The sequence below is a fragment of the Podarcis raffonei genome, chromosome 16 (assembly GCF_027172205.1).
Source record: "Podarcis raffonei isolate rPodRaf1 chromosome 16, rPodRaf1.pri, whole genome shotgun sequence".
NCBI lineage: Eukaryota > Metazoa > Chordata > Lepidosauria > Squamata > Lacertidae > Podarcis > Podarcis raffonei.
Window position 1 is genome coordinate 27,372,395 of NC_070617.1, and position 26,169 is coordinate 27,398,563.

Sequence of the window (26,169 nt, forward strand, 5' to 3'; positions counted from 1 at the left end):
GTGCAAGAGAGAAAGGGGGCGCTGTCATTGTTTTACCTGCAGCAAATGGATTAGAGACCTTTCAGCTGATTAATACTTTTCCATAAGGCCTCCTTTCCTGGAGATTTGTGCCTTTGTAGGTAGCTCTATGTCTCCTTGTCAGGTGGAAAAAGGGAGAAGATACGCCCAGAGCACTTTCTTCGTGTGTGTGTGTGTGTGAGAGAGAGAGAGAGAGAGGGCTTCAAAAACCAATGAAACATTCTGCCATTTTATTGAAGGAGATTGAGGTGGCAGGAATGGATGTGGAGACGTATGTCTTGGCAACTGTCCCAATTTCCAAGCCAGCATCTTGGCACATGCTCCAAACAAGCTTTCCAGGGTTTAGAATGGCTGCTCTTTGGTGGAGAAATGCAAAGGGGAGAAGGGTAAGAAGCCTTTCTTTGCAAGAAGTATAAGGCAGATCTCACAAAGTCTCCCCTACCCTCAAGTCTTCCTCGTAGTCCTCTACCAGCAGGCATAGGGGAACAAGGAATATTGGCTCCAGTCTGCCATGGCGCCTGGGGGGTGGCCTGAGGGCCCCTGTGTACTGTAGTCTGTAGGAAACCCAGAGTAGCTCATAGGGCGGTAGGGTGTCGGTGGAGGAACCACCCACTGGCTGAAGCTTTGGTCAGGGGCGTAGGGGCTGTACATGGGCCTCCGGGATCCTGCTTTCCCTGCAGGGTCAACAGCCATGGCCACCATCCCAGAGTAGTCCTGTGGAGGGAGAGTAGCAGGAAGTGGGGGGAGATTGGTGGCGAAGCTGCCGTCTGCTAGTTTGGGGTCTTGCTCAGGAACTGGGGCAAAGTCCAGCTGCGGGGGTCTGGCTCGGAATTCACTGAGAGATACTCTGTCGCGGAGGGCCCCCGAAAAGGAGCCTTCGCCAGCCTCGTGAAACCTAAAAGAGAAGCCAAGAAGAAGATGGAAACAAAGCAGAGCCCATCTCAATAAGCAGGACCTTTCAGGGGTCCTGTTGGGAAAAGGCTAGCAGCCTCCGCAGGTGGGCATCTTCTGAGAAAGCCTAAAAATGTGACCTGGGGCTTTGTTCCCTTGTTACGCCACCTGTTACGCCACCCAAGAAAACCTCTTACCTCCACAAGGGCAGCACCCCATTCATCCATCTAACCACCCACTGTGCATTGCTGGCCACCTTTCCACATGGAAACCAGCCAAATCAGCCATTAAAAGCTTTTAAATTTGGAATTTCTTGCTCATTCGCTAATGGAAATGAACACCAGCAGAGGGGGATTTCATGGGAAAGTGTTTGCCTCTTGCCCTAACGGTGTTTCTGTATTTATAGAAATACATCTCTGCTGCCTTTTGGCTCTCACCGCCCCAGCGAGGCGGCTTACAAATTCCATTCTTACGATACATAAAAAGGTTTCAGGTGTGTTTGGTGCGCAGAGAAGAAAATCAAAGCTGCTCAGCGGGATAGTATAAAGAGCCCTTGCCTGAGCTTCTGGGACCCAGTAAGAGCCACCCCTTGGAACGGAGACAATCCGGATGGGCCATTATGGCAGGAGTGTCTACAAAGTGATGCTACTCCCCAGCCCTCTCTTACCTGTATGCTTGTAAGGAGGAAGAGGGAGGCGGGGGAGGTGTTGGCACTTGCTCTTCTTGGGTGGTCCTTGCACTCTCCTCCACCCCCTGAGACATAGGCTCTGCAGGGGCAGAGGAGGAAGGGTGGCTGTTTTGCTCCGAGACCCAGATGGGGTAGCTGCCGTTGGCGACTGGAATGGCATAGCTCTCCTCCTTCACCTCCATGTTTTCATGCCCCGTAAGATCTGACACACAGAGAAAACCAACAGTCGAGAACTTCCTCTGCCAGGTCCATCTCCCAGCAGAAAAGCCTGCAAGCCCCCTCGTCTACCTGGTCTGGTGCCTACACCTGAACACAGCATCTGCGTGGAGGCTGCTTGAAGAGTCATGGGCTCACCTGAGGAGGCCTCGGAGCTGCCAAGAGGACGGGTGGGTGGTGCGTGCTGGCGTCATAAACCGGAAGCCAGGCAAGGTGCCCATCATGCCATTAGCCAGGGGGATAAATCTTTTATGGCAGACCCCAGATCTCCCCTCCCTCTCCTTTTTGGCTTTGCTTGCATAGAGCTGTTGAGGCAGAGACATGCAGCCCACCCATTGTGTTCAGTTGTATCTGCATATAAATTAGCTTTTGCAAATATTCTGAGCTTGTGTGTCTGGCCATTGAGAACTTGGCAACTGCATGACTGACATGCGGTGGGCAGGGGGGGGGACTGAAACTCAAACTCTGGCATGGAGTTGGGGGATTTAAGTCTTTGCTGTGTGGCCTAATCCAGATGTTGGGGGGGGGAGTGCCCACCTGCTGTTTGCTGTGGGGGAGAAGTTCCCCTTTGCTCCATTGGGAGCTTTTCTTTCCAGTGCCAGTTCAAGGACCCCAATCTGGACTGGAGTGACTGCAAAGGGCAAAGAATTGAAGCCCCCCCACCCCACCTAGATCGGGTCCCCATACTTTTTTTTTAAGCCAATCACACCAGAATGGCTAATGGGATGCTTGGGGGCCATACAAGATGACTTGTGCTAATTGGGTGGCAGCTCTTCCTAATTTAACACACTCAGAAGGAATTCTACAAAATAAGAAAGTGAATAAATACTGGCATCATCATCATCATCATCATTTAATAATTTCTTATTTATATCGCGCCCATCTGGCTGGGTTTCTCCAGCCACTCTGGGCGGCTTCCAACAGAATATTAAAATACCTATTAAACATTAAAAGCTTCCCTAAACAGGGCTGCCTTCAGATGTCTTCTAAAAATCTGGTAGTTGTTTTTCTCTTTGACATCTGGTGGGCGGGCGTTCCACAGAGCGAGAAGGCCCTCTGCCTGGTTCCCTGTAACCTCGCAGTGAGGGAACCACCAGAAGGCCCTTGGAGCTAGACCCCGGCGTCAGGGCAGAACGATGGGGTTGGAGACGCTCCTTTAGGTATACTGGGCCAAGGCCGTTTAGGGCTTTAAAGGTCAGCACCAACACTTTGAATTGTGCTCGGAAATGTACTGGGAGCCATTGTAGATCTTTCAAGACCGGTGTTATATGGTCTTGGTGGCCACTCCCAGTTACCAGTCTAGCTGCCGCATTCTGGATTAGTTGTAGTTTCCAGGTCACCTTCAAAGATAGCCCCACATACAGCGCATTGCATAGTCCAAGCAAGAGATAACTAGAGCGTGCACCACTCTGGTGAGACAGTCTGCATAACTTATACAAGCTGTGTACTTTTTTTTCTTTTAGGGGTGGGGAAGAGCAGAGCATGGATGGGTCTGCCATTGAATTATTTCTACCTGTAGCTACTAGAAAGAACACAGAACCAGTTTGGTTTTTGAAAAGTAAGTCCTGTTAAGTCACTAGTGGTTCCTTTTCTGCCCATTGCTCCATCTCCAGCCTCCAGCACACCTGTAGCATGCTTTGGAAATGGGGAGCCAGATATAGAATGGATGCCAGCACATTGCAGGGGATTCTGAGAAGCCTTTTGGTTCCCCCATCTGCATGATCAGCTGTACAGTGGTACATTGGTTCTCGAACTTAATCCGTTCCGGGAGTCCGTTTGACTCCCAAAACCATTCGAAAACCGAGGCATGGCTTCCGATTGCCTGCAGGAGCTTCCTGCACTCAAGCGAAAGCCACGTCAGATGTTTGGCTTCTGAAAAACGTCCGCAAACTGGAACACCTATTTCTGGGTTTGCGGCATTCGGGAACCATTTTGTTTGGGAGCCAGGCCATTCAAGTACCAAGGTACCACTGTAATTTTTTCCCAAATGCAAATACATTTGTTGTTGAAATAAATTATCTGTAGTAGCGATCTGCTGAGATCACATTTGAGGAAGGAAAACATTGCATCTTTACACCTCACTGTGGCCCATAAAAACCTGCAAAGCTCTCGGTGAAGTCAGCCAAATGCCGGGTGCCCTGTGTTGTTGTTTTTTTTGGGGGGGCGATCAAGGCAGGTGATGCATCTACCCAATACCTGGCAGGGTTGTTGCTTGTTACCTGGTTCCTCCATGCCAAGTGTGGGTCCTTCCATCAATGTCCTCTTCTGACCTTTGGCTGAACTGTTTTTCTGAACTTTTCCCTCTCTGAGGAAAGAGCAATCAATTGTAGGTATTTTGCAGCTCTCTAAATTGGACCTTCCAAACCCCTGCTAGATGAGGAGCAGGGTAGGGCCCTGGGCTTGCCACTGATGCCTGAATATGGTGTAAGATCTTCCTCTTTGTCATGCAGGGACAGTCACAACTGCCTTTTAAAGGGCAGGTCCCGTGGGATAAACCACATAGCCTAGGACTTGCCGATCAGAAGGTTGGCGGTTCGAATCCCCGCAACGGAGTGAGCTCCCGTTTTTCGGTCCCTTCTCCTGCCCACCTAGCAGTTCGAAAGCACGTCAAAGTGCAAGTAGATAAATAGGTACTGCTCCGGCGGGAAGGTAAACGGCGTTTCCGTGCGCTGCTCTGGTTCGCCAGAAGCAGCTTAGTCATGCTGGCCACATGACCCAGAAGCTGTACGCCGGCTCCCTCGGCCAATAAAGCAAGATGAGCACTGCAATCCCAGAATCGGTCATGACTGGACCTAATGGTCAGGGGTCCCTTTACCTTTACTTTACCCAAAAGTTGGCATTTCAACAGGTCTCCCATTGTGAGACAGAACCTGCCCCCCAAAAACCCACCCACACATGCAAGATATGACCCACCAGGTCATTCTCCACTGGTGACGGCTGTTGTCACCTGGAAGGCACCCAAACCAGCCCTTGACCCACCTGCGGGTGTTCTTCCCATGTTCTCGGAAGCCTTTAGCAAATGGATTGTTGTAGATCTTGAGTTTTGTGATCTGGAAAAAGAGATGAGTCTAGCGTTAGCACCAAACATCCATCTCTGTTATCGCCCTGTGTCGCCCCACATTTGGGATCTTGCCTTTCCAACTTGGCTGAGGACCAGAGAACTGCCTCTTCTTCTCCCCAACCTTTGCAGAGGAATTTCAAGAAAGTCCCAGGAGACCTGCAGAACCCAGCCCTTAGTTTGCTCCTCTTTGCAGGCCAGAGTGCCCCCTCTTCCCCACCTGTGTGGGGTGCCTGTCTTTCAGCAGCTTGGCTCAGAGAGTGTCTGAGCCACAGGTTCTGCCAATGGACCCCTGGAAGGGGCCACCTGTAGCAACGTATGGGCAAGAGGATCCTGCAGGGAGCTGTCACCGTATGTACGGCCACTAGGCCCTGGGTCTACGGAGATTTTAAGGCAGCTGCTCTGTGCAAAATGTGTTGTGGGGACATGTGCTGCCAGGAAGGGCTGTGTGAGACCGGGGCTGGCTGGTGTCCTGCAGAACATGCTCCAGGCTCAATACTCCCCTCCGTTTTGAATATAGGCCCCCTAATATTTGGGGAGCCCTGCTGTGTCCACGAGCAGCAACAGCCACAGCCCTCCACAGCCTTTTTAGCAGAGGATCAGGGAGAGGGCCCAGCCGACCCTTTGCTGCCTACCTTCTCGTTCTGGTATGCCGTGACGGAGGTGAAGACTGTCTCTGGGAAGCTGAAGGTTTGGAAGGCGCTCCAGTGGGTGCTGAAGAGGTTGTCTGCCTGCATGACGTGAAAGCGAGGCTTATAGCGATGCATGGAGTGGAGAATGACCTGGAGGGAGACACAGAGGAAGTGATGATGAAGAAGAAGAAGAAGAAGAGTTCGGATTTGATATCCCGCTTTATCACTACCCGAAGGAGTCCCAAAGCGGCTAACATTCTCCTTTCCCTTCCTCCCCCACAACAAACACTCTGTGAGGTGAGTGGGGCTGAGAGACTTCAAAGAAGTGTGACTGGCCCAAGGTCACCCAGCAGCTGCATGTGGAGGAGCAGAGGCGCGAACCCAGTTCCCCAGATTACGAGTCTACCGCTCTTAACCACTACACCACACTGGTTTCCTGATGCAGTCAGGAAGCCTCCTTTGGTGGGAACTGCTGTCAAGAATGAAGGAGGGAGCATCTCAGCCAGTGTTTGAAGCGGAACGTCAAGGGGTGCTTGCCATCATGCAATTGTGGGGGGAGGCCTTGCCCAGAGAGAGAGAGAGAATGAGAGAGCGCCTTTGTGCAGGAGGAGCCAAGACGCTTTGCTTAAGCAAAATCAAATCCTTCTCCGGACTGATTTTGCGTGCCATTGCTTCCGGGTTAGCGCCATCGGCTAAAGGCGGAGTTCCTCTGACCGGAGGAACCCGCTCCGTGAGAACTGGGTCTTCCCGCCACGGCGAAGGTGGGGACCCTTTAGAAATCCCAGGTGGAGGAAGCCTGGGAACGTGGGATTCGGCAGGGCACCAGGAGCGCCTCCCCTACTCGCGGGGAATCCCATTTTGGGGCTCCGGAGTGAAGTGGGGTGAGCGGCGCGGTGCTGCAAACTGACTGCTACTTTCACGGAGTGAAGCCGCACAGCCGTTGCCGGAGAGCGCTGACTTTTTCCTGTGGGTAATTGGACTTAAAAGTATCTACCCGTGAGTAAAGTGAAGAATTGGAGTCTTAAAAGCTGAATTTGATAACGAACGGGGGGGAGGTGTAAAACAGAAAGTCCGCCTTCCTCCTTTTGTAAATAGTCGGAAGCAAATAGGCTTAAGCTAAAGCCTGAAAGTCTACTTTAAACGTCTAAATTTCCAGTACAAAAATAGCGAACCCCCCCCTTGGAAGCAGGGGAAAAGGGGGGGGGAGTTTTTGGACGTTATTTGCCTGCAAAAAGAGAGGGACAAGTTAACTTTCCATCACTCGGAACCTGGGAACGGCAGCCATTAAAATTGCTGCATTTCGGAGCTCCGCATTGACTGTGAACAGACTGCTTATTTGACTGTCAGTGAAATGGTGAAACTAGAGTGAAACATTGTTTCAATTACTTTCTCCTGGTTTAAAAGTTTCAATTACCTTCTCCTGACCTAAAGTTAAGATTTGATACTAAATATATTGGTGCAACTGTAATTTTTTTTTTAAAAAAGGGATACTTTGGACTAACATAAGATAAACAATAACTATTTCCCTCTAAAGGAGGACTTTGAAATTGCTACAAGGAGTGGAATTTCCCAACTTTAAAGATAAGACTCTGGGACTGTATTTGACCTTGAGGGTTTGAGTGTTATGGCAGATGGGAAAGAAAAAATAGATCCCTCAATTCAAGAAAAAACAACAAGGTCTGGGAAAAGGAATGATTTTGGAAGAAGCTCTGGCACTTGCTCTGAGCAAAATTAATAATTCATTGGAACAAATGAATAAAAAATTGGATCAAAATACACAAAGCATAAATAGTTTGGGACAAAAAGTTAACTCCAATACAGAAGCTATTGAGAAATTGGTTAAGGAGTCCAATTCAACCCGACAGATCGCAGAGGAGGTTAAGGAAAAGGTTGTTACTGTGTAAGCGAAGGTAACTCAACTGGAAACAGAGGTTCCAGACTTGCAGAAGCAACTAGAGGACCATAAGTTGATGCTTTCTATGATTGAGCTCAAGGAGAAACAGACAAATTTGAGGATTCGAGCAGTACCTGAACTAGAAAAAGACTCTCTGGTAGACTATCTCACGGAGGAATTTGCAGCCTACTGGGACCGAGAGTTGGAAAAAGAGGAGTTTAAAATTGTGAGAGCCTTCAGACTCGGAAGAGGAGGGAAGGAGAAGAACAGAATAAGAGACTGTCTGATTACCCTCCGATCTAAAGAAGAGAGGGATAAAATTCTGAGTTGGCACTACGAGAAGACTCTGGTAATACACCAGTCAAGAGTGGAAATATTTAAAGATATCCCTAAACACCTTTTGGACCTGAGGTTCAATTTTGGAGTTTTGGTCGCTTTGTTGAGAAGGAACAAAATCAACTTCAGGTGGGAATTCCCTCAAGGCCTATCCTTTAGCTTTAAAGGAAGGAAAATAAAAATAAGATCAGTAGAAGATAAAACAAAGTTCCGGTACAATCACGAAGAAGATCTACAGAAGGGAATTGGAAAAGAGCCAACACATTGGACAGAGGATCACCAGGCAGAGGACTGGAGCAAAGAGTACTGGAGAGAATATCACCAAGCAGGGGAACGCTGGACATATCAACATTGTCTTTTGGATTGGACTCCCCAGTGAATGTACCAACATTATTACCAACAGAAGAGGAACAAGCTCTGGGGGCAGTTGGGGGGGTACCAAAGTAACCACAGGATGGCGCTGCAGGTCTTGAGCTGGAATGTGAATGGACTGAACAGCCTGGAAAAAAGGCGGAGAGTATTTCATTTATTGAAAAAAGAGCAATTGGACTTGATTTGTTTACAAGAAACACATGTGACAAGGTTACACAGGAAGTTACTGAGTAACAAAAAATTAGGCCAAGAATTTATTTCATCGGATAAAGTCAAAAAAAGAGGAGTGGTCCTCTATGCAAAGGAGAGCCTATCACCTAAATTTATATTTAAAGATGATCAAGGAAGATTTGTAGCAATTGAAATTAAAACACAAGGAGAAAAATTTTTGATAATAGGTATTTACGCACCAAATGAAGGGAAATCGGAATTTTTCAAAAAGCTACATGAGACCCTGATGGACTATTTGGACTATAATATGATTTTGATGGGAGACATGAACGGCGTAGTGTCTACAAATATGGATAAGGCACAAAGACAAATAGTTACTAAGGATGGAAGATTACCAAAAACTTTTTTTGATATGACTGAAAATATGGACTTAGTTGACATTTGGAGAACGAAGAACCCTCTGGGAAGAGAGGGAACTTTCTTCTCCGAGGCTAAAATGACATGGACAAGAATCGACCAAATTTGGGTAACCAGAGGACTGGCTCCGAAGATTAGTAAAGTTGAAATTTGCCCCAAGACCAGCTCCGACCACAATGCTGTGAAGATGGACATGAAATTGATGCCAACTGGTTCCTTTAGATGGAGGATGAACGACTCTTTGTTTAGGAATGATGAATTTACTAAAAAGGCCCAAAAAACTTTGAGAGATTACTTCGAGATAAACATGAACACTACTGTGGAAAAAAGAGTAATCTGGGATGCAAGCAAAGCCGTCATGAGAGGATTTTTGATACAACAGAATGCAATTAAGAAGAGAATGCAAAATGAGAAAAAATATAAAATTTTGGAAAAAATAAAGGAAGGAGAGAAGAAATTTAGGGTGAAACCAAAGTCCCAGGAGATTTTGAAAGAGATAAAGTTATACCAAGTACAATACATGAAAATGATGAACCAGGAAATAGAATGGAAAATCAAACAGATGAGACAAAAGACATTTGAATTGGCAAATAAGTGCGGGAAACTGTTGGCTTGGCAATTGAAAAAAAGACAAAAACTTAATACCATTACGAATTTGGAAGTGGAAGGAAAGAATATACAGAATCCAGTGGAAATTAGAAAGTGTTTCCAGAGGTATTTTAAACAACTATATACACAGGAGAAGCAGAAAGAAATGGACATTGATAAATTTTTGAAAATAAATGGACTACAAAAAAATTCCCAAGAAAACAAATTAATGCTGGATTACAAAGTAACGGAACAGGAAGTAGAAGGGGCCATTCAGAATATGCAATTAGGTAAATCTCCAGGACCGGATGGTCTGACTTCTAGATATTATAGATCTTTGAAAGAATGGTTAATACAACCTTTAAAGGAAGTCTGTAATGAAATACTGGAAGGGAAAAGGGCACTAGAGTCGTGGAAGGAAGCGTACATCACACTTATACCGAAATCAGAGACTGAAAAGACGCAGCTCAAGAACTAACGCCCCATATCACTGCTTAATGTGGATTATAAAATTTTTGCAGACATTTTGGCTAAAAGATTAAAAAAGGTGTTAGCAGAAGAAATTCATAAAGATCAAGTGGGTTTTCTCCCAGGTAGACACTTGTCTGACAATACGAGGAATATAATTAATATCTTAGAAAAGTAACAAGTGAAGATTAATACTAAAGCAGTTTTGATCTTTGTGGACGCGGAGAAAGCCTTTGACAATATTTCCTGGAGTTTTATGAAGAAGAATTTATCAGGGATGGGGGTTGGTCAAGGTTTTGGAAACGGTATAGGTGCAATTTATTCAGAACAAAAGGCTAAATTAATTGTGAACAATGTAGTGACGGAAGAATTGAAGATTGAGAAAGGAACACGACAAGGTTGCCCAATCTCTCCATTGCTTTTTATATCGGTCCTGGAGGTTTTGTTAAATATGATTAGAAGGGACCAATTGGTAAAAGGTATACAAGTGGGAGCCAAACAGTACAAATTGAAAGCATTCGCTGATGATTTGGTATTGACTTTACAGGAGCCAGAATCAAGCACTAAAAGAGTATTAGAACTGATTCAAGAATTTGGTCAGGTAGCAGGCTTTAAGTTGAATAAGACGAAAACTAAAGTTTTAGAGAAAAATCTAAATGAGATTGAGAGAGATAAGTTTCAGAAGGAGACAGGATTGACACTGGTCAAGAAAGTGAAATATCTAGGGGTAAACATGACTGCTAAGAATGTGAATTTATTTAAGGATAATTATGAAAAATGTTGGAATGAAGTGAAAAAGGATTTAGAAATATGGTCAAATTTGAAGTTATCGCTGCTAGGTCGAATTGCTGTGATAAAAATGAATGTATTGCCAAGAATGTTGTTTTTGTTTCAAACATTGCAAATTTTGGATAAAATGGACTGTTTCAAGAAGTGGCAGAGAGATATCTCTAGATTTGTCTGGCAGGGCAAGAAGCCTTGTATAAAATTTAAGATATTAACTGATGCTAAAGAAAGAGGTGGATTTGCCCTGCCAGACCTTAAACTTTATTATGAATCAGCCGCATTTTGTTGGCTGAGAGAATGGATGCTTCTGGAAAACACGGATGTGTTGGATTTGGAAGGTTTCAATAATGTATTTGGTTGGCATGCATATCTGTGGTATGATAAGGTTAAAGCACATAAAGCGTTCAAAAACCATATTGTCAGAAAAGCATTGTTTAACGTTTGGATAAGATATAAGGATTTGCTAGAAAATAAATCCCCAAGATGGTTGTCACCAATGGAAGCAAAGGCTCAGAAAAAACTCAATATGGAGGCCAAATGGCCGAAGTATTGGGAAATCATGGAACAAGAGGGAGACTAAAATTGCAGAGTTTTGAAAAATTAAAAAATAGAGGGCGAGACTGGCTCCACTATTATCAAATAATGGAGGCATATAATTTGGACAAAAAAAATAGGCTTCCAAGTGGAAAAATCAAAATTGGAAACAGAATTGTTAGACCCTAAAGTTAAGAATTTGTCAAGAATGTATAACATGCTATTGAAATGGAATACTCAAGATGAAACAGTGAAATCTGCTATGATTAAATGGGCACAAGATGTTGGACATAACATTATGTTGGCTGACTGGGAACAGTTATGGACCACTGGTATGAAATTTACGGCATGTAATGCCTTAAAAGAGAATTTAATTAAAATGATCTATAGGTGGTACATAACACCAGTCAAGCTTGCAAAAATTTACCATTTGCCTGATAATAAATGTTGGAAATGTAAGGAGACTGAAGGTACTTTCTTTCACCTTTGGTGGACATGCCCAAAGATTAAGGCATTCTGGGAGATGATCTATAATGAAATGAAAAAGGTATTTAAATATACCTTCCTGAAGAAACCAGAGGCCTTTCTCCTGGGCATGGTCGGCCAATTGGTGCCAAGGAAGGATAGAACTTTCTTTATGTATGCTACAACAGCAGCAAGAATACTCATTGCAAAGTACTGGAAGACACAAGATCTACCCACCCGGGAAGAATGCCAGATGAAGCTGATGGACTACATGGAGTTGGCGGAAATGACTGGCAGAATCCGAGACCAGGGAGAAGAGTCGGTGGAAGAAGATTGGAAAAAAATTAAAGTATATTTACAGAAATATTGTAAAATAAATGAATGTTAGAAGGATGCTGGAAAGAAGTTATATGGCTTTAGCAGAAATGTTATAAAGAATTAAGTAAAAATAGATTGTTAACGGGTCAAAGTGTAAAATTTAAGGTTAAATTGCGTTAGATAAATTATGGAACAAAATTTGAGAAAGAGGGAAAGGACTTGCTGAAACAACTAATTGAATTAGAATACAAAAAAGGGAGGTGTGAGGAAGTCAAGGAAATAAGTAAATGAAAGATAAAGATATGAAAATACTGGATGGATTTTTTTAAAATGTTTTTGTTTCTAAATGTTTTTGTTTTTTCTTTTTTATTGTTTTGTTGTATTGTTGTTTTTTATTGTATTTTCTTTTATTTTTGAAGTATTGTAACTTTTTATTGTCTGTTTTTCTTTTTTCTGTAATTGTTAAACTTTAATAAATATCATTAAAAAAAAAAAGATTTTGTGTGCCATTAAAGTACAGCGGCAAATAAAACATTTTAAATGTGTTGTAAAGTGCAATATACAAATGCGACACTAGAGAGCGACAGTGAGCTATGCCAAATTCAATGTATTTTATTTTTTTAATTAAGGCATTTTCACAGCGGTTTTTTTATGTCTGTAGATTCCACCTAAGAGCGGCAGCAGAGGGGCAGACACGCCCTACTTTTTAAATGTAATTTTTATTAAATGTTCTGTTTTACAATTTAAAGTATACATTTTTACATTCTTAAGATATCAATGACTTCCCTTCTCTTTCCATGGTTCATTTTACATATCATAAGCCACTGCATATTTTACAGAAACTATACCATTCAGTATTCCATTATTACATCCATCAAAAGCTGTTTACACTGTTGAATTTATCTTAATGTTGCCAGCGTCTTCAGCTGTACACAGTTATTTCCCATATATTCAATAAACGTTTTCCAATCTTTTCTAAACGTATGTTCCTCTTGCTCTCTTACTCTACATGTTAAATCTGCAAGTTGTGCATATTCCGTCAGCTTAAGTTGCCATTCTTCTTCAGTTGGGACCTCTGGGGCATACATAAAGAACCTTTTTTGACACCTGGGAATTTCAGTCTGAATTATCCCCGGACATGCCCTACTCTCTTGCAGCCCCAATGAGGGCCATGCAAGAGTGCGCTGCAGTGGATTGGGCCCTGCTTTCACCTGCCTCAGGCCTCCCCCTCCCTCTCCTGACCCTCCCTTCCAATTTCACCTAATGTCTCGCTGCACAAACTCCCTCCCTTCTCCCCAGCCCTCTCTTGACATACGTGGCCATGCTGGTCCAGGGTGTTGTTGGTCAGTTTGAGCTTCTGAAAGGAGATGGGCTCTTTCATCCAGTGGCTGCCCAGGGCAGGGGAGTCCGGGTGGACGTACGTCCGGCAGGGAGGCTGCGGCTCCGCCTTCCCAGCAACTTCCCACTGGTCCTTGTTCCACTGGGGGATGAGGAAGAGAAAAGATGAACAGACTCCCCCAGAATTTCCCACACATTCACTTCCCAGGTCACTGCTTGAACTGGGGGGGTCACTCCTGAAGTGATCCCACAATCATCCTGAAGAGCTTGGGGGTAGTGTGGGGGGGTGTCCACTGGCCATGGAGGACCCCCCCTCCCATGGAGGAAGAAGAGCGGTTCGGCTGAACAAGCAGCTGAGGTCCAGGTTCCCGGTGCTGCAGATGCTGCTGCTTCAACCTTTCTGGGCCTGAGCCCTCAGGAGTCCCCCAAGCGCCCGAAGATAGACCCATAGAATTGTAGAGTTTGAAGGGACCCCGTGGGGTCATCTAGTCCAACCCCCTGCAATGCAGAAATCTCAGCTAAAGCACCCATGACAGATGGCCATCCAACCTCTGCTTGAAAACCAGAAAATTCTTAAAAATCCGGAAAGTTCTTTAGCCGGAATCTCCTTTCATGTACAGTGGTACCTCTGGTTAAGAACTTAATTCGTTCTGGAGGTCCGTTCTTAACCTGAAACTGTTCTTAACCCGAAGCACCACTTTAGTTAATGGGGCCTCCTGCTGCCGCCGCACCACCGGAGCATGATTTCTGTTCTCATCCTGAAGCGAAGTTCTTAACCCAATGTACTATTACTGGGTTAGCGGAGTCTGTAACCTGAAGCGTCTGTAACCTGAAGCGTCTGTAACCCAAGGTACCACTGTAATTTGAAGCCAGATGGAGGTTTCCTTCTCACAACCTATTTTTATCAACATGTTTCCATTTGACTGCTGCTTCCCCTACCCCAATAGGTAAAGGGTAAAGGGACCCCTGACCATTAGGTCCAGTCGTGACCAACTCTGGGGTTGCGGTGCTCATCTCGCTTTATTGGCCGAGGGAGCCAGCGTTTGTCCGCAGACAGCTTCCGGGTCATGTGGCCAGCATGACTAAGCCGCTTCTGGTGAACCAGAGCAGCACACAGAAACGCTGTTTACCTTCCCGCCGGAGCAGTACCTATTTATCTACTTGCACCTTGACGTGCTTTTGAACTGCTAGGTTGGCAGGAGCAGGGACCCAGCAATGGGAGCTCACCCCATCACGGGGATTCAAACCACCGACCTTTTGATCAGCAAGTCCTAGGCTCTGTGGTTAACCCACATCGCCACCCTAAAATGCTCCACAAAACAAGTCCAGTCAGACAGCGGCCTTCAACAACCTGGAGACCACCAGATATTTTGGACTACAACTCCCACCAGCCCTTGCTTGCCTGCACAGCCGCCCAAAACAACTGGGGGACGCTTAGGCTGGCAAAAGAGGAATACACACCAGAGCACTTTTATCAGAAGGAATCTGCCTAATTGCTGGACCCTTAATCTGTTAAACCAGTCAGAAGAAGCCTGGGTCACACCCAGACACCGGGGAAAGCCTTTACCTTGTACCTGAAGCTGTCCATTGGCACAAAGTCCACCAGCATGAGATACTTCGCATAGGGGATCAAGCCCGTAACTTTGATCTTGCACTGGGGAAACATCCGCCTGTGGAGAGGAGGAAAGATGGCCCTGTTTATGCTGGACTCTCCAGGATGAAGCTTTTCAGAGGGGAGGGGAGGAGCAGCAACCAAGAAAGACCATGAACTTCCTCTCTGTGCCTTCAGGCCAGTCTCAGCTTTGACCAGAAGAAACTTGGCTTCAAAGCTGAGCTGATGGCTTGTGCAGCTGCAGGGGTAATAAGGTCCCAGTTTCTTTTAGATCAAGGTTCTAGGCCTCATCATTGTTTTAAAAGTGCTGGGAATGGGCACAAGATGTAGGTCACAACATTATGATGGGAGATTGGGAAAAATTATGGAAAACTGATTTAAAATTTACAGATTGTTCCCTATTGAAGGAGGATTACATGAAGATGATGTATAGATGGTACACAACACCAGTGCAGTTAGGGAAAAAGTACAAAACTAGTTCAAATATATGTTGGAAGTGTAAGGAAAAGGAAGGGACATTTTATCATATGTGGTGGGATTGTAATGTAATTAAAATTTTTGGGAAATGATATATAATGAATTGAAGAAAATGTTCCATTTAACATTTGTTTAAAAAACACGAGGCATTTTTGTTGGGGATTGTAGGGAAAGACCTGCCAAAAAAGCTGGAAAACATCTTCATGTATGCAACAACGGCTGCGAGAGTTTTGGTAGCACAAGGATGGAAGACTGAAGAAACCCCAACTAAAGAATCATGGCAAGAAAAACTGACAGACTATGCAGAACTGGCAAAACTGACATATAAGCTATGGGACAAGGATATCTGTGACTTTAAGGATGAATGGGAACCCTTTACAAAGTATCTGAAGATGCAACAAAGTGAATTGGACTCCTTGGCAGGTTTTGAATAAACATTCACAAACTTTTTATTGATAATAATCAGCTAAATAGTTTGAGGATCTATACAACTTTGTAACATGCAGAAAACAGCAGTCTCAGAGAAACCAAAGACTGGAACTGAGGGAAGTCGGGGGGGGGTGGGGGCAGGTGGGTTTTGTGTGGGAGGGTGGGGGGAGGGAGGGAGAAAAAATGGGGGGGGGAACAAGGATGATATGTTTTTGGATAATATGTCTTGTTTTAATTTTGATTAAAAAAACTTCTTAAAAGAAGTGCTGGGAAACTAAGGAGGACCTGAAAGAGGGATATTTTGGGTGGGGGACAGGACCTCTCCTGTCCTGAAGCCCAGGAACCCCTGCAGGAGCTCCTCCTAAAATCTGCTTAGACTCAACGGAGCCTTGTTGGACTTTTCTCTAGGATGCATCTCGGGTTTATAATGTTCAAATTGCCTTCTTGTCATTGACTTTGGATTTGAAGCTGACCAGATTCATTTAATGGAATGTCACAAGTGCTGCAAGAAGGATGGCTATGCTGGCGGGTCTCCTCTAGAGTAAGCCCCTGCCCTCAACTACCAGAATCAAGCTGCAGCCGGGAGGGTTTCCTCTTACCCCTAGCAAGGAAGAAAGGGGGCCCAGAGCCCAGCAGGACCAAGCAAGAGGCCCAGAGGCCTATCTGTGGACAGTGGAGAGGGCTGCTTCCAAGAAAGGAGCCCTTCCCCTGGAAAGGGTGATGAACAAACTGCATCCTTTGGGGTTTGTGGCACTGGAGTTTCGCAGGATCTGACCTACAGTCAGTGTCTGCCTACTCGGCTAAGTACAAATAGGCATCTGTTCCATCTCCCGCTTGGACTACTGCAATGCGCTGTACATGGGGCTACCTTTGAAGGTGACCTGGAAACAACAACTAATCCAGAATGCGGCAGCTAGACTGGTGACGGCTGCCAAGACCACATAACACCGGTCTTGAAAGACCTACACTGGCTCCCAGTACGTTTCTGAGCACAATTCAAAGTGTTGGTGTTGACCTTTAAAGCCCTAAATGGCCTCGGCCCAGTATACCTGAAGGAGCGTCTCCACCCCCATCGTTCTGCCCGGATGCTGAGATCCAGCGCCGAGGGCCTTCTGGCGGTTCCCTCATTGCAAGAAGCAAAGCTACAGGGAACCAGGCAGAGGGCCTTCTCGGTAGTGGCGCCCACCCTGTGGAATGTCCTCCCATCAGATGTCAAAGCGATACACAACTACCTGACATTCAGAAGACATCTTAAGGCAGCCCTGTTCAGGGAAATTTTTAATGTGTGACATTTTAGTGTATTTTTGGTTTTTGTTGGAAGCCGCCCAGGGTGGCTGCAGAAACCCAGCCAGATGGGCGGGGTACAAATAATAAATTATCATCATCTTGCCAAAATAATTTTGAAAAGAATGAACTGAAACGGAGGCTGGGATTCTGAAATCAGGAACGGAAGAAGCTGTTTTGATTGATCGATTGATAATTACATTCGTATTCCGCCCTATACCTGCAGGTCTCAGGGCGGTTGACAAGACAAAACCACCATATTAAATATATGAAATACATAATAAAAACAAAAACAACCCAGTCATTCCCTTCCCCCGCTCCCCAACACATTTTTAAAGGGTGTTGGATGTCAATCAGCCAAAGGCCTGGTTAAAGAGGAATGCTTTCATTTGAGCAATTGGCAGCTGCTGTCTGGAGTTTCAGGCAACCAACATCCCTGGCCCTGCCTGGAATTGCTGCGATGGTGCTCGACATGTAAAAGGTGCCTGCCATCTCTTCACTGAGCTACTAGGTAAAGGGACCCCTGACCATTAGGTCCAGTCGTGGCCGACTCTGGGGCTGCGGCGCTCATCTCGCTTTATTGGCCGAGGGAGCCGGCGTACAGCTTCCGGGTCATGTGGCCAGCATGACTAAGCCGCTTCTGGCGAACCAGAGCAGCGCACAGAAACGCCGTTTACCTTCCCACTGGAGTGGTACCTATTTATCTACTTACACTTTGACGTGCTTTCGAACTGCTAGGTTGGCAGGAGCAGGGACCGAGCAACAGGAACTCACCCCGTCGCAGGGATTCGAACTGCCGACCTTCTGATCAGCAAGTCCTAGGCTCTGTGGTTTAACCCACAGCGCTACTACTTTCATCCAAATTCATAAGGAAATGACAATATGAAGAAACTTCTAGGAAACCAGAGAAGGACAATGCACTTTGAATGCACCGTAGCCTGGTGCCCTCCAGATGTTTTGGGCAATTCCTATCAGCTCCAGCTGTATGATCCTGAGGCTGGAGAGAGCTGTAGCCCCTGAACATCTGGAGGTTGGGAAAATGGGGGTTAAAGGAGGATTTACATGAAGCGAAGCTGTGAGGGTGTGATCACCTGAGGAGGTGCTGCCCCGTCCCCTTGGCAAGGGCGACTTCCTAAGCCTTGAAGAAACAGAGATTCAAAAGGGCACAGAACAGGGTTCAGCTCACCGTCCAGATTTGGTGATGATCATCTCTGTTCCCACTTGGTGGAACTTCATCCAGAGGTCCATATCCTCTAGGGTGACCGCAATGGAGCTGTGAGGAGACGAGGCCTCCAAAGATTCGGGAAGAGTTTTGGAATCTTGGATGGAGAGAAAAGACAGAACCGGCACTTTGTTGTTGTTTTTCTTTTAAATAAATATTTATTGGTATTTTCAGCATACATCAAAAACAAAAATAAACAAAGTAAAAACAACACAAAAATACAAAAAATTCAAAAATTAACAACAATTAAAAACACATATAGTTTCAATTACTTATTTTCTTTAACCTTATTTCTCAGACCTCCTCACACCTCCCCTTCTTGTATTCCAATTTAGATTGTCAGTTCAGCAAATCCTTAACTTATTTCTCCACTTTAACTTAAAAATTTGTTCTAACATGCTGTTATTTTACTTTTCTTCTTTCTTCCATTTCCTCAATTTATTTTTACAAACCTTATTTCTATTTATTTTAAAAACCAATTTTACAGAACCGGCACTTTGAGGGGGGGGGGAGACCATGAAGAAATTTCGGATGGCTTCAGCTGTCGTGGACCAGTCTGTGAAAATGTCGGCCACCGTAAACGTGTTAAAGAGTTTAGGGTGCTGGTTGCTTTTATTGCAAGAAGCAAAGCTGGCTGGAATCACCCTAGACTTTGAGGAAAAGCTTCCAACATTATCCAGCATAGGGGAACCCCCCCCAGCACCCCCAAATGCTGTGCCTTCCAGCGGAAGAAAGTCTTCCCCCAAGCTGTGCCTGCTCCCTGAAGGTTGACTCTTCCCTTCAAGCTTTTAATGCTTAGTGGATATTTTTTGCTTAAACTGCTAAACTCCCCTGTGGCTGGTACCCAGAGAGGGCCATGGGCATTGCCAGCAAGAACACCGAACACATTTCTTTAGGGTTTTCATATAATCATAGAGTTGGAAGGGACCCTGAGGATAATCTAGTAGTCCAACCCATTTCAATGCAGGAATATGCAGCTGTCCATTTCGGGATCGAACCTGCAACCTTGGTGATATCCAGCACCACAATCTAACCAATTGAGCTATCCAAGCTGTTCAAAGGAGAAATTGGGGGTGGGGGCGGCAGGGGAATAGTAAACGCCTGCCCCCAAACTGTCTTTTGAAAAAGGGTGGGGTTTTTTGTTGTTTGGGGAGCATGGGGGAGAGATAGAAAACTTCAACTCCCATCATAATTTACAATTGGCTCTGCTTTCTGGGGAGCTGGAGCCGAAGAACAAAACCCATATATATATATAAATATATATGTGTGTGTGTGTGTGTGTGTGTGTGTGTGTATGTGTATATATATATGTAAAGGTACCCCTGCCCGTACGGGCCAGTCTTGACAGACTCTGGGGTTGTGCGCCCATCTCACTTAAGAGGCCGGGGGCCAGCGCTGTCCAGAGACACTTCCGGGTCACGTGGCCAGCGTGACAAAGCTGCATCTGGCGAGCCAGCGCAGCACACGGAACGCCATTTACCTTCCTGCTATAAAGCGGTACCTATTCATCTACTTGCACTTAAGTATGCTTTCGAACTGCTAGGTGGGCAGGAGCTGGGACCGAAAGACGGGAGCTCACCCCGCTGCGGGGATTCGAACCGCCGACCATACGATCGGCAAGTCCTAGGCACTGAGGTTTTACCCACAGCACCACCCGCGTCCCTTCATATATATATATATATATATATATATATATATATATATATATACACACACACACACACACACACATACATATACATATATATACACACCGTATATGTCAAGAACCAGTAGAGAAGGGAGGGAGGAAGGAAACAGAGCACATAAAAAACAGTATAATGCATTAAGTACAGTATTAAATGTAGAATTAAAACCAATGGAAAATATTTTTTTAAAAAACAGTGGGAAATATAAAACAATTACATTAAAATGATGTTAAAAAACCCCAAAACAATTTAAGACAGATATGGGGGTGGGGATTTGAGATAGGAAATCATTTTAAGATCATCAACAACAACAACATTTTAAGGATCAGGATTCTTTGCTTATTTAGCTTCCCTGTCAACCAGAGAGGGGGTGCGGAAGTGCTTAGTTTGCCTCGGTGAACCTCTTGATGACAAACAGCAAAACCAACTTCCAAATCGCAGGCAACCCCAAAGGCAAAACAAACCCTGCAGTTCCCCATCAGTTTCCTGCTTTGATTCAGCATTAATGGACTCCTGCAGAAGTGACACCCACTTTGCTGTGGACCGTTAACATCTCCTTGCCAGACTAGGCTCCATCTCCTCCAGCAGGGACTTGAAAGGAGCCACGAAAACTTTTGAGGAAAGGAGGATGTTTGTCCCCCACTGGTCGCAAACTGCTTCTCCTTAAAGAGAGGAAGGGAGGTGGGTTTCACAGAACGGCTGTCTCTGGGCCAGGGGCAAGAGTGGGGGGTTCCCTGCAAGCAAGCTGGCAGGGCGGGTGCAGGATAAGCTCTGGTGGTACAGCAAAAGCAGTAGCAAAGAGGGGAATTGTGAGGCAGAGCCCAGGGCTCCAAAAAGAGAGACTTCTGTGCAAGGCAACTGCAGTACATTCTGCGAGGAATTAAGATAATGGGGCTGCTTCTCTTCAAATACCTGGGACATTTAAGAGGCTGGCGCTCTGGCATTTGCTCAGCCATGCTGAGTGGTGGCACCGGTTCTTTTTGCAAAAGATGGGGGCAATTGCGCCTGGCAGGAAGCAAGTTTCAGAGTTTGACAGAACGTTGTTTGGGCTGGCATGAAGCACTGCCCATTGATCAACAAGCTGCAAGTTCTGAAACACTTTCTCGATCTAGAGGAGCAACCGATGCTTAAATTTCGAGGGATTGTTCAGGTGTAGGAGGCGCATGTGTCTTATTTGTTTGGCACATATGCCAATCTCTCTTCAATTTGTGGCTAGGCTGTAGCTCGATGTGGTGTAAAATGAAAGAATTGTGGAATAAATCACAGAAAGCGTGCCTTTGGCGGATATATTAGTTGTTGGTAAAAAAATAGATTAAAAAATGGGAGGAAAATCCCCAAAGTTTCAGCCGAACCTCCTATAAGTCCCTGCTTCTGCCTCCCTCCCAATCCCCCATTAAGAGGTATCCGCCGGCCCCTGATAGACAAGCAAAGCACACACACACTTTCCCCAGGTTGAGCCACAAAGAAGCAAACAGCCCCCAACCAACAGATTCCCCCCCAAACAAGCAAAGCCTTCAGCCCAAATGGCAAGGCAGCCTGGCAACGGGGGGACCATTTGGGGTCACCGGGGACAATGTCCTTCATCCCTAGCATATGTCTCCTTACATCGGCAGAGCATTTGCTACGGAGCATAATAAAAACAAAAACAAAAATTATTATTTATATGCCACCTGTCTGACTGGGTGGCTCTGAACAAAAAATAGTAAAAACACAACACAACATCACACACTAAAAACTTCCCTGAACAGGGCTGCCTTCAGCATGGTCACAGAGTTACACCATGAAGGATTTCACCAGTGACAGCCTGTTGGTGGAACAGATTTGGTTACCACTGAAGGTCCCAGGAGACGTTTCTGACCCTCTGCTAAGCAAACCAGCGGAGGAGGAGTGGGGTTTGGAGCAAGCGCATCTGAGCTCCAGAACAGAAATAAAAGTTCAGGAGGCCTTTCTGACCACCTGGGAGACCCACAAAGAGGCAGAATGAAGCCCGCTTGTTGGATAGGGGTGCAGAAGAAGAGAAGTTGTTTAGACTGGGGTTGGGTATAATACATACATACATACATACATACATACATACATACATACATACCGCCCATCTGACTGGGTTTCCTCAGCCACTCAGCTTCCAACAAATAAAAATAGAATACGACATCAAACATTAACAACTTCCCTGCCTTCGGATGGCTTCAGAAAGTCGGATGGTTGATATTTCCTTAAAATCAGGTTTTCCTCAATGCAGTCCTGCCCCACGGTTTGTGTGGGGAGAGTGGCATGGAGACAGCAGGCTGTCCACGCTTCGCGAGATAAAACACACTCAGGTCCCAATCCAGGAGAGGCAGTCAATGCAAGAGCGCAGCCTGACTGGTGGGGCTTTGGTCTGTTCCTACTGTCCAGAAAGTCACCACAACTAACCTAGCAAGCCAGGAGAACACAGCTTCCCTCCCCTCCCCTCTGGGGCTTAAGAAATCCAGGAAGGCTCAGCACCTACCTGGTCCGGCTTGCATCTTCCCAGGTGCTGGAAGGAGCCAGAGAGATGTGTGAGGATCGCAGGAGTCCAGACCCAAACACACAACAGAGAGGCCAGAGGAGGAAAGATTCAGCTTGGAGCCAAGGTGAGGTCCTGGCTTATGAAGGTTTAACAAGTGGGGAGGAGCCAGCCCCGTCTCTCTCTCCCCCCCCCACAACCTTTGATGTCCAGCAGGAACAAAGAGAGGAAATATCTGCTGCTGCCCTGCAATGGCTGGAGAGAGGAGAAGCCCAGTGAATTAACATGGCTCTGAGATACAGGAAACCCCACCAGGAGAAGGAAAGGCCCCTCCCTGGACGGCTAATGCCCACTCAGACCAGCCAAGCGGCAGGAGGTGCAAGGGGGCCAGGCACACCAAGGGACCCCTCAACCTTACACCAAGGGCAGGGTTCATTAAGGTAAAGGGACCCCTGACCATTAGGTCCAGTCATGGCCTACTGTGGGGTTGCGGTGCTCACCTCGCTTTATTGGCCGAGGGAGCCGGCGTACAGTTTCTGGTTCATGTGGCCAGCATGACTATGCCGCTTCTGATGAACTAGAGCAGCGCACGCAAACGCCGTTTACCTTCCCACCGGAGCGGTACCTATTTATCTACTTGCACTTTGATGTGCTTTCGAACTGTTAGGTTGGCAGGAGCAGGGACCGAGCAACGGGAGCTCACCCCATCATGGGGATTCGAACCGCCAACCTTCTGATCAGCAAGCCCTAGGCTCTGTGGTTTAACCCACAGTGCCACCTGCGTCCCGGCCAGGGTTCATTACCCAGAGGCAAATGGGTCCCCTCTTGGAGCACTGACTGCCCCTAACTAAAGCAGAGCTTCACCCTGAGAGTGGCTGGCTGGCCCAGGGCTTCCCGTCTCACTGAAGCCTAGCGGCCAAGCGAGGTCCGAAGTCCCCCTCCCTTCTCCTCATGCGTCCTCATCCACTTCTGTTTTCCAAAGCGTAAGCACCTCGGGATGTTGTTGTTGCCATTGCTGAGCCAAGCTCCTCCGCAGAACTGGCTGCATTTCAAAGTACCAGTTCATAGAATGGTAGAGTCCAATCCCTGGCAATGCAGGTCTCTTGCCCCACACAGCCGTCCATGGTTGGGCTCCAAACACCAACCTTCTGGCTAACCGCCAGGTGCACTGGCTCACTGGCTGCACATCATTGTGGACCTGTCCCAACAGACCCTTTACTCTGCACCCAGTGGGTGCCACTAGCACAGCCCGGCACTATGCTTGGGAATACTGCCTTTTCATCTGGTCCACACACCCCATCCGGCCGCTGCCAAACTGGTTTTGATCCAAATGGAGAGAAAGAACAACTAGTTGCGTTTTTAAGACAGCAAAGTGCCCGCAGCCCAAATATGCTGCTCCAAGGCAGAATCCAGCCCCCCACTCCTCTGTTTGTTCCGGGTCTTGCAGAAGACAAATCTAAACAGGGAGTACTGTTATTATGATTGGTTTGGTATTATGCTCCCTGTTATGCTTCTTATCAGGTTTCGATTACTGATGCTCTGTAAAATGTGTTCTTAATGTGGTACACTGCCCTGGGATCTTTGGATAAAGGGCAGAATATAAATCGAATTAATAAATAACTGGGAGGCAAGGAAGGAGGAGGATGGAGGATGTGTGTGTGGGGGGGTCCTATCCAGAATCTGGAGGAGTGGGGGTGGGCTGCTCAGAAGGACTCCTATTCTTGCAAAACAAGAGGAAGACTTATTTTTCTCCACCTCAACCCCCCACTCCTTCCTGGTTAGTTAGCAGCATGGAAGGAAGATGCGAAATGCTTCACAGCCACTTGACATCCCCAGGAGAGGAAAATGCAAAGGCAAGTGCTCTTTCAAAGGGCTCCACAGGCAGCTGCAGCGCCTCCTTTCATTGCTGTCCAGCCCATGCTCTTCCTCTGACTAGAAACTGACTGCGATCCGAGGCATGTTTTCTTGTAAGTAAGCCTAAGGATGCGGGTGGTGCTGTGGGTTAAACCACAGAGCTTAGGACTTGCCAATCAGAAGGTCGGCGGTTTGAATCCCTGCAACGGGGTGAGCTCCCGTTGCTCAGTCCCTGCTCCTGCCAACCTAGCAGTTTGAAAGCACATCAAAGTGCAAGTAGATAAATAGGTACCGCTCCGGCGGGAAGGTAAACGGCATTTCCGTACGCTGCTCTAGTTCGCCAGAAGCGGCTTATGTCATGCTGGCCACATGACCCGGAAGCTGTACGCCTCGGCTCCCTCGGCTAATAAAGCGAGATGAGCGCCGCAACCCCAGAGTGTCACAACTGGACCTAATGGTCAGTCGTTACCTTTACCTTTTAAGCCTAAGGAAACCAGTGGGTTATATGCAACCAAGTTCTGCCCAGAGTACACTGGGGGGAGCTTACTCACAAGTAAATGTGCCCAGGATCCCTGCGCTCTTTAACTGCATGCCTTTCATTTAGCTCAAACTTGGGTCTCCAGCTGTTGTTAGACTACAACTCCCACCACCCCTGGCTAGCAGGGCTGATGGGGACTGTAGTCCAAAAGCAGCTGGAGGCCTAAGTTTGGGAAACCCTGATTTAGCTTCTGCTTCTGGGCTGGGGGCAGAGGGAAAGAGAGAGAAATAAAGCAGAGCAAAATGCAGCCGGGCTCAGCGCCCACTTCTTGATACAATAAAGTTCAGCAGCCTTGACCGTCCAGAAGCTTCTCAGATGTTTTTGGCTTAAGCCTTAGGACCAAGAGGAAGAAAGTCAAGTCTGCTTTGCCACCCTCACTGCCCCCGCCCCAGTGCAAGGGGACAGGAGAAAAAACCCACCAGGCAGAATCTCACAGCCCCACCCTCCGGAAAGCTGCTGGGCTAGATGGCTGTACCTCTCTTTTCTGGCTCAGTTAGGTCCTTTTCCGCTTTGAGAAGCTCCAGATCCCTTGACCGCTCTGGGGAGGAAGCCATGGCTGGCACACCAGCCCCCCCCCACTCCACCCCCCAGGTGTGACGCCATGGGCTGTGGCCAAAACCTCGCATTTCACACACACCCCACTTCCTCCACAGAACAAACTCCGCTTTCCTTCTCATCCCCCCCATTCCAGCCCGCAAGCCTTTTGGTTCTTGGCAAGTGCCATAGGCCCAGGCCGCACCCCCAACTTTGCAGCCAAGGGGTGGGGGAATTCGAACCTGGATCTCTGCAGGCAAAGTCCAGCATCCAGCTGAGGTGGCCCCTTTGCCCACAGATTGAACCGCTGCTTTCATGAGCCGCAGAGGGTGCTGCTTTTGTGTGTCCCGTTCAGGAGCCCCAAGAGAAACTCCAAGACACATGTCCGCCCCCCCCTTCGGGAATGTCCAGCCCTACACAAGAGCTGCACAGTGGTCAAAATGGTGGGGGGAGATGGGGAGGGAGAATGGTGGGGGGAGAGAAAATATATATCTGAGAGTCCTTAAAGTTCTGAGTGGGGAGGGGGGGGATTCACAGCAGCATCCAGAAGAGCAGCCATCCCATTAGTGGCAACTAAAGATTGTGGGGAGGGGGGGGAGAGAAAGGGACAGCAATTTTACTTTCACACCAAAGAGTTTATTGGCATCTCTCAAAGAGCATCTGAATAGCTCTCAAGGGAGAAGAGGAAAGTGTTGATAGCTTTGGAGGGGGGGGGGAGATTGAGGGGGCAGGAGGGGCCGCTCCAGGCAGGGTCCCATGGGGGCCTGAGCTGAAGGATGGGCTGGGAGGAGACGCTGGGGGGGGGGGCAGAGGAGGCCTTCTGGACATTTGCTTCCTTCCCCAGTGGATGCGGAGG

General features: G+C 46.9%; 1 protein-coding gene across 1 annotated transcript; it reads right to left on the reverse strand.

The window, feature by feature from the left end:
* Positions 1-266: 266 nt before the first annotated feature.
* Positions 267-22,785, reverse strand: LOC128403832 (T-box-containing protein TBX6L-like). Its single transcript, XM_053368929.1, has 9 exons — positions 22,391-22,785; positions 18,179-18,311; positions 14,758-14,860; positions 13,168-13,332; positions 5,507-5,653; positions 4,793-4,863; positions 4,033-4,118; positions 1,577-1,799; positions 267-913 (listed from the first exon to the last, which is right to left on the reverse strand). The coding sequence occupies exons 1-9, from the start codon at positions 22,404-22,406 to the stop codon at positions 484-486; spliced, it is 1,374 nt and encodes a 457-aa protein (XP_053224904.1). The 5' UTR covers positions 22,407-22,785; the 3' UTR covers positions 267-483.
* Between the last annotated feature and the right edge of the window lie 3,384 nt (positions 22,786-26,169).

Excerpts from the sequence above, each read along its gene's own strand:
- LOC128403832 (XM_053368929.1), bottom strand. Across the intron at positions 4,119-4,792 it reads CATGGGAAGAACACCCGCAG|AGAGGGAAAAGTTCAGAAAA; the intron begins GTGGGTCAAGGG and ends CTCTTTCCTCAG. Across the intron at positions 1,800-4,032 it reads ACTTGGCATGGAGGAACCAG|ATCTTACGGGGCATGAAAAC; the intron begins GTAACAAGCAAC and ends TCTGTGTGTCAG.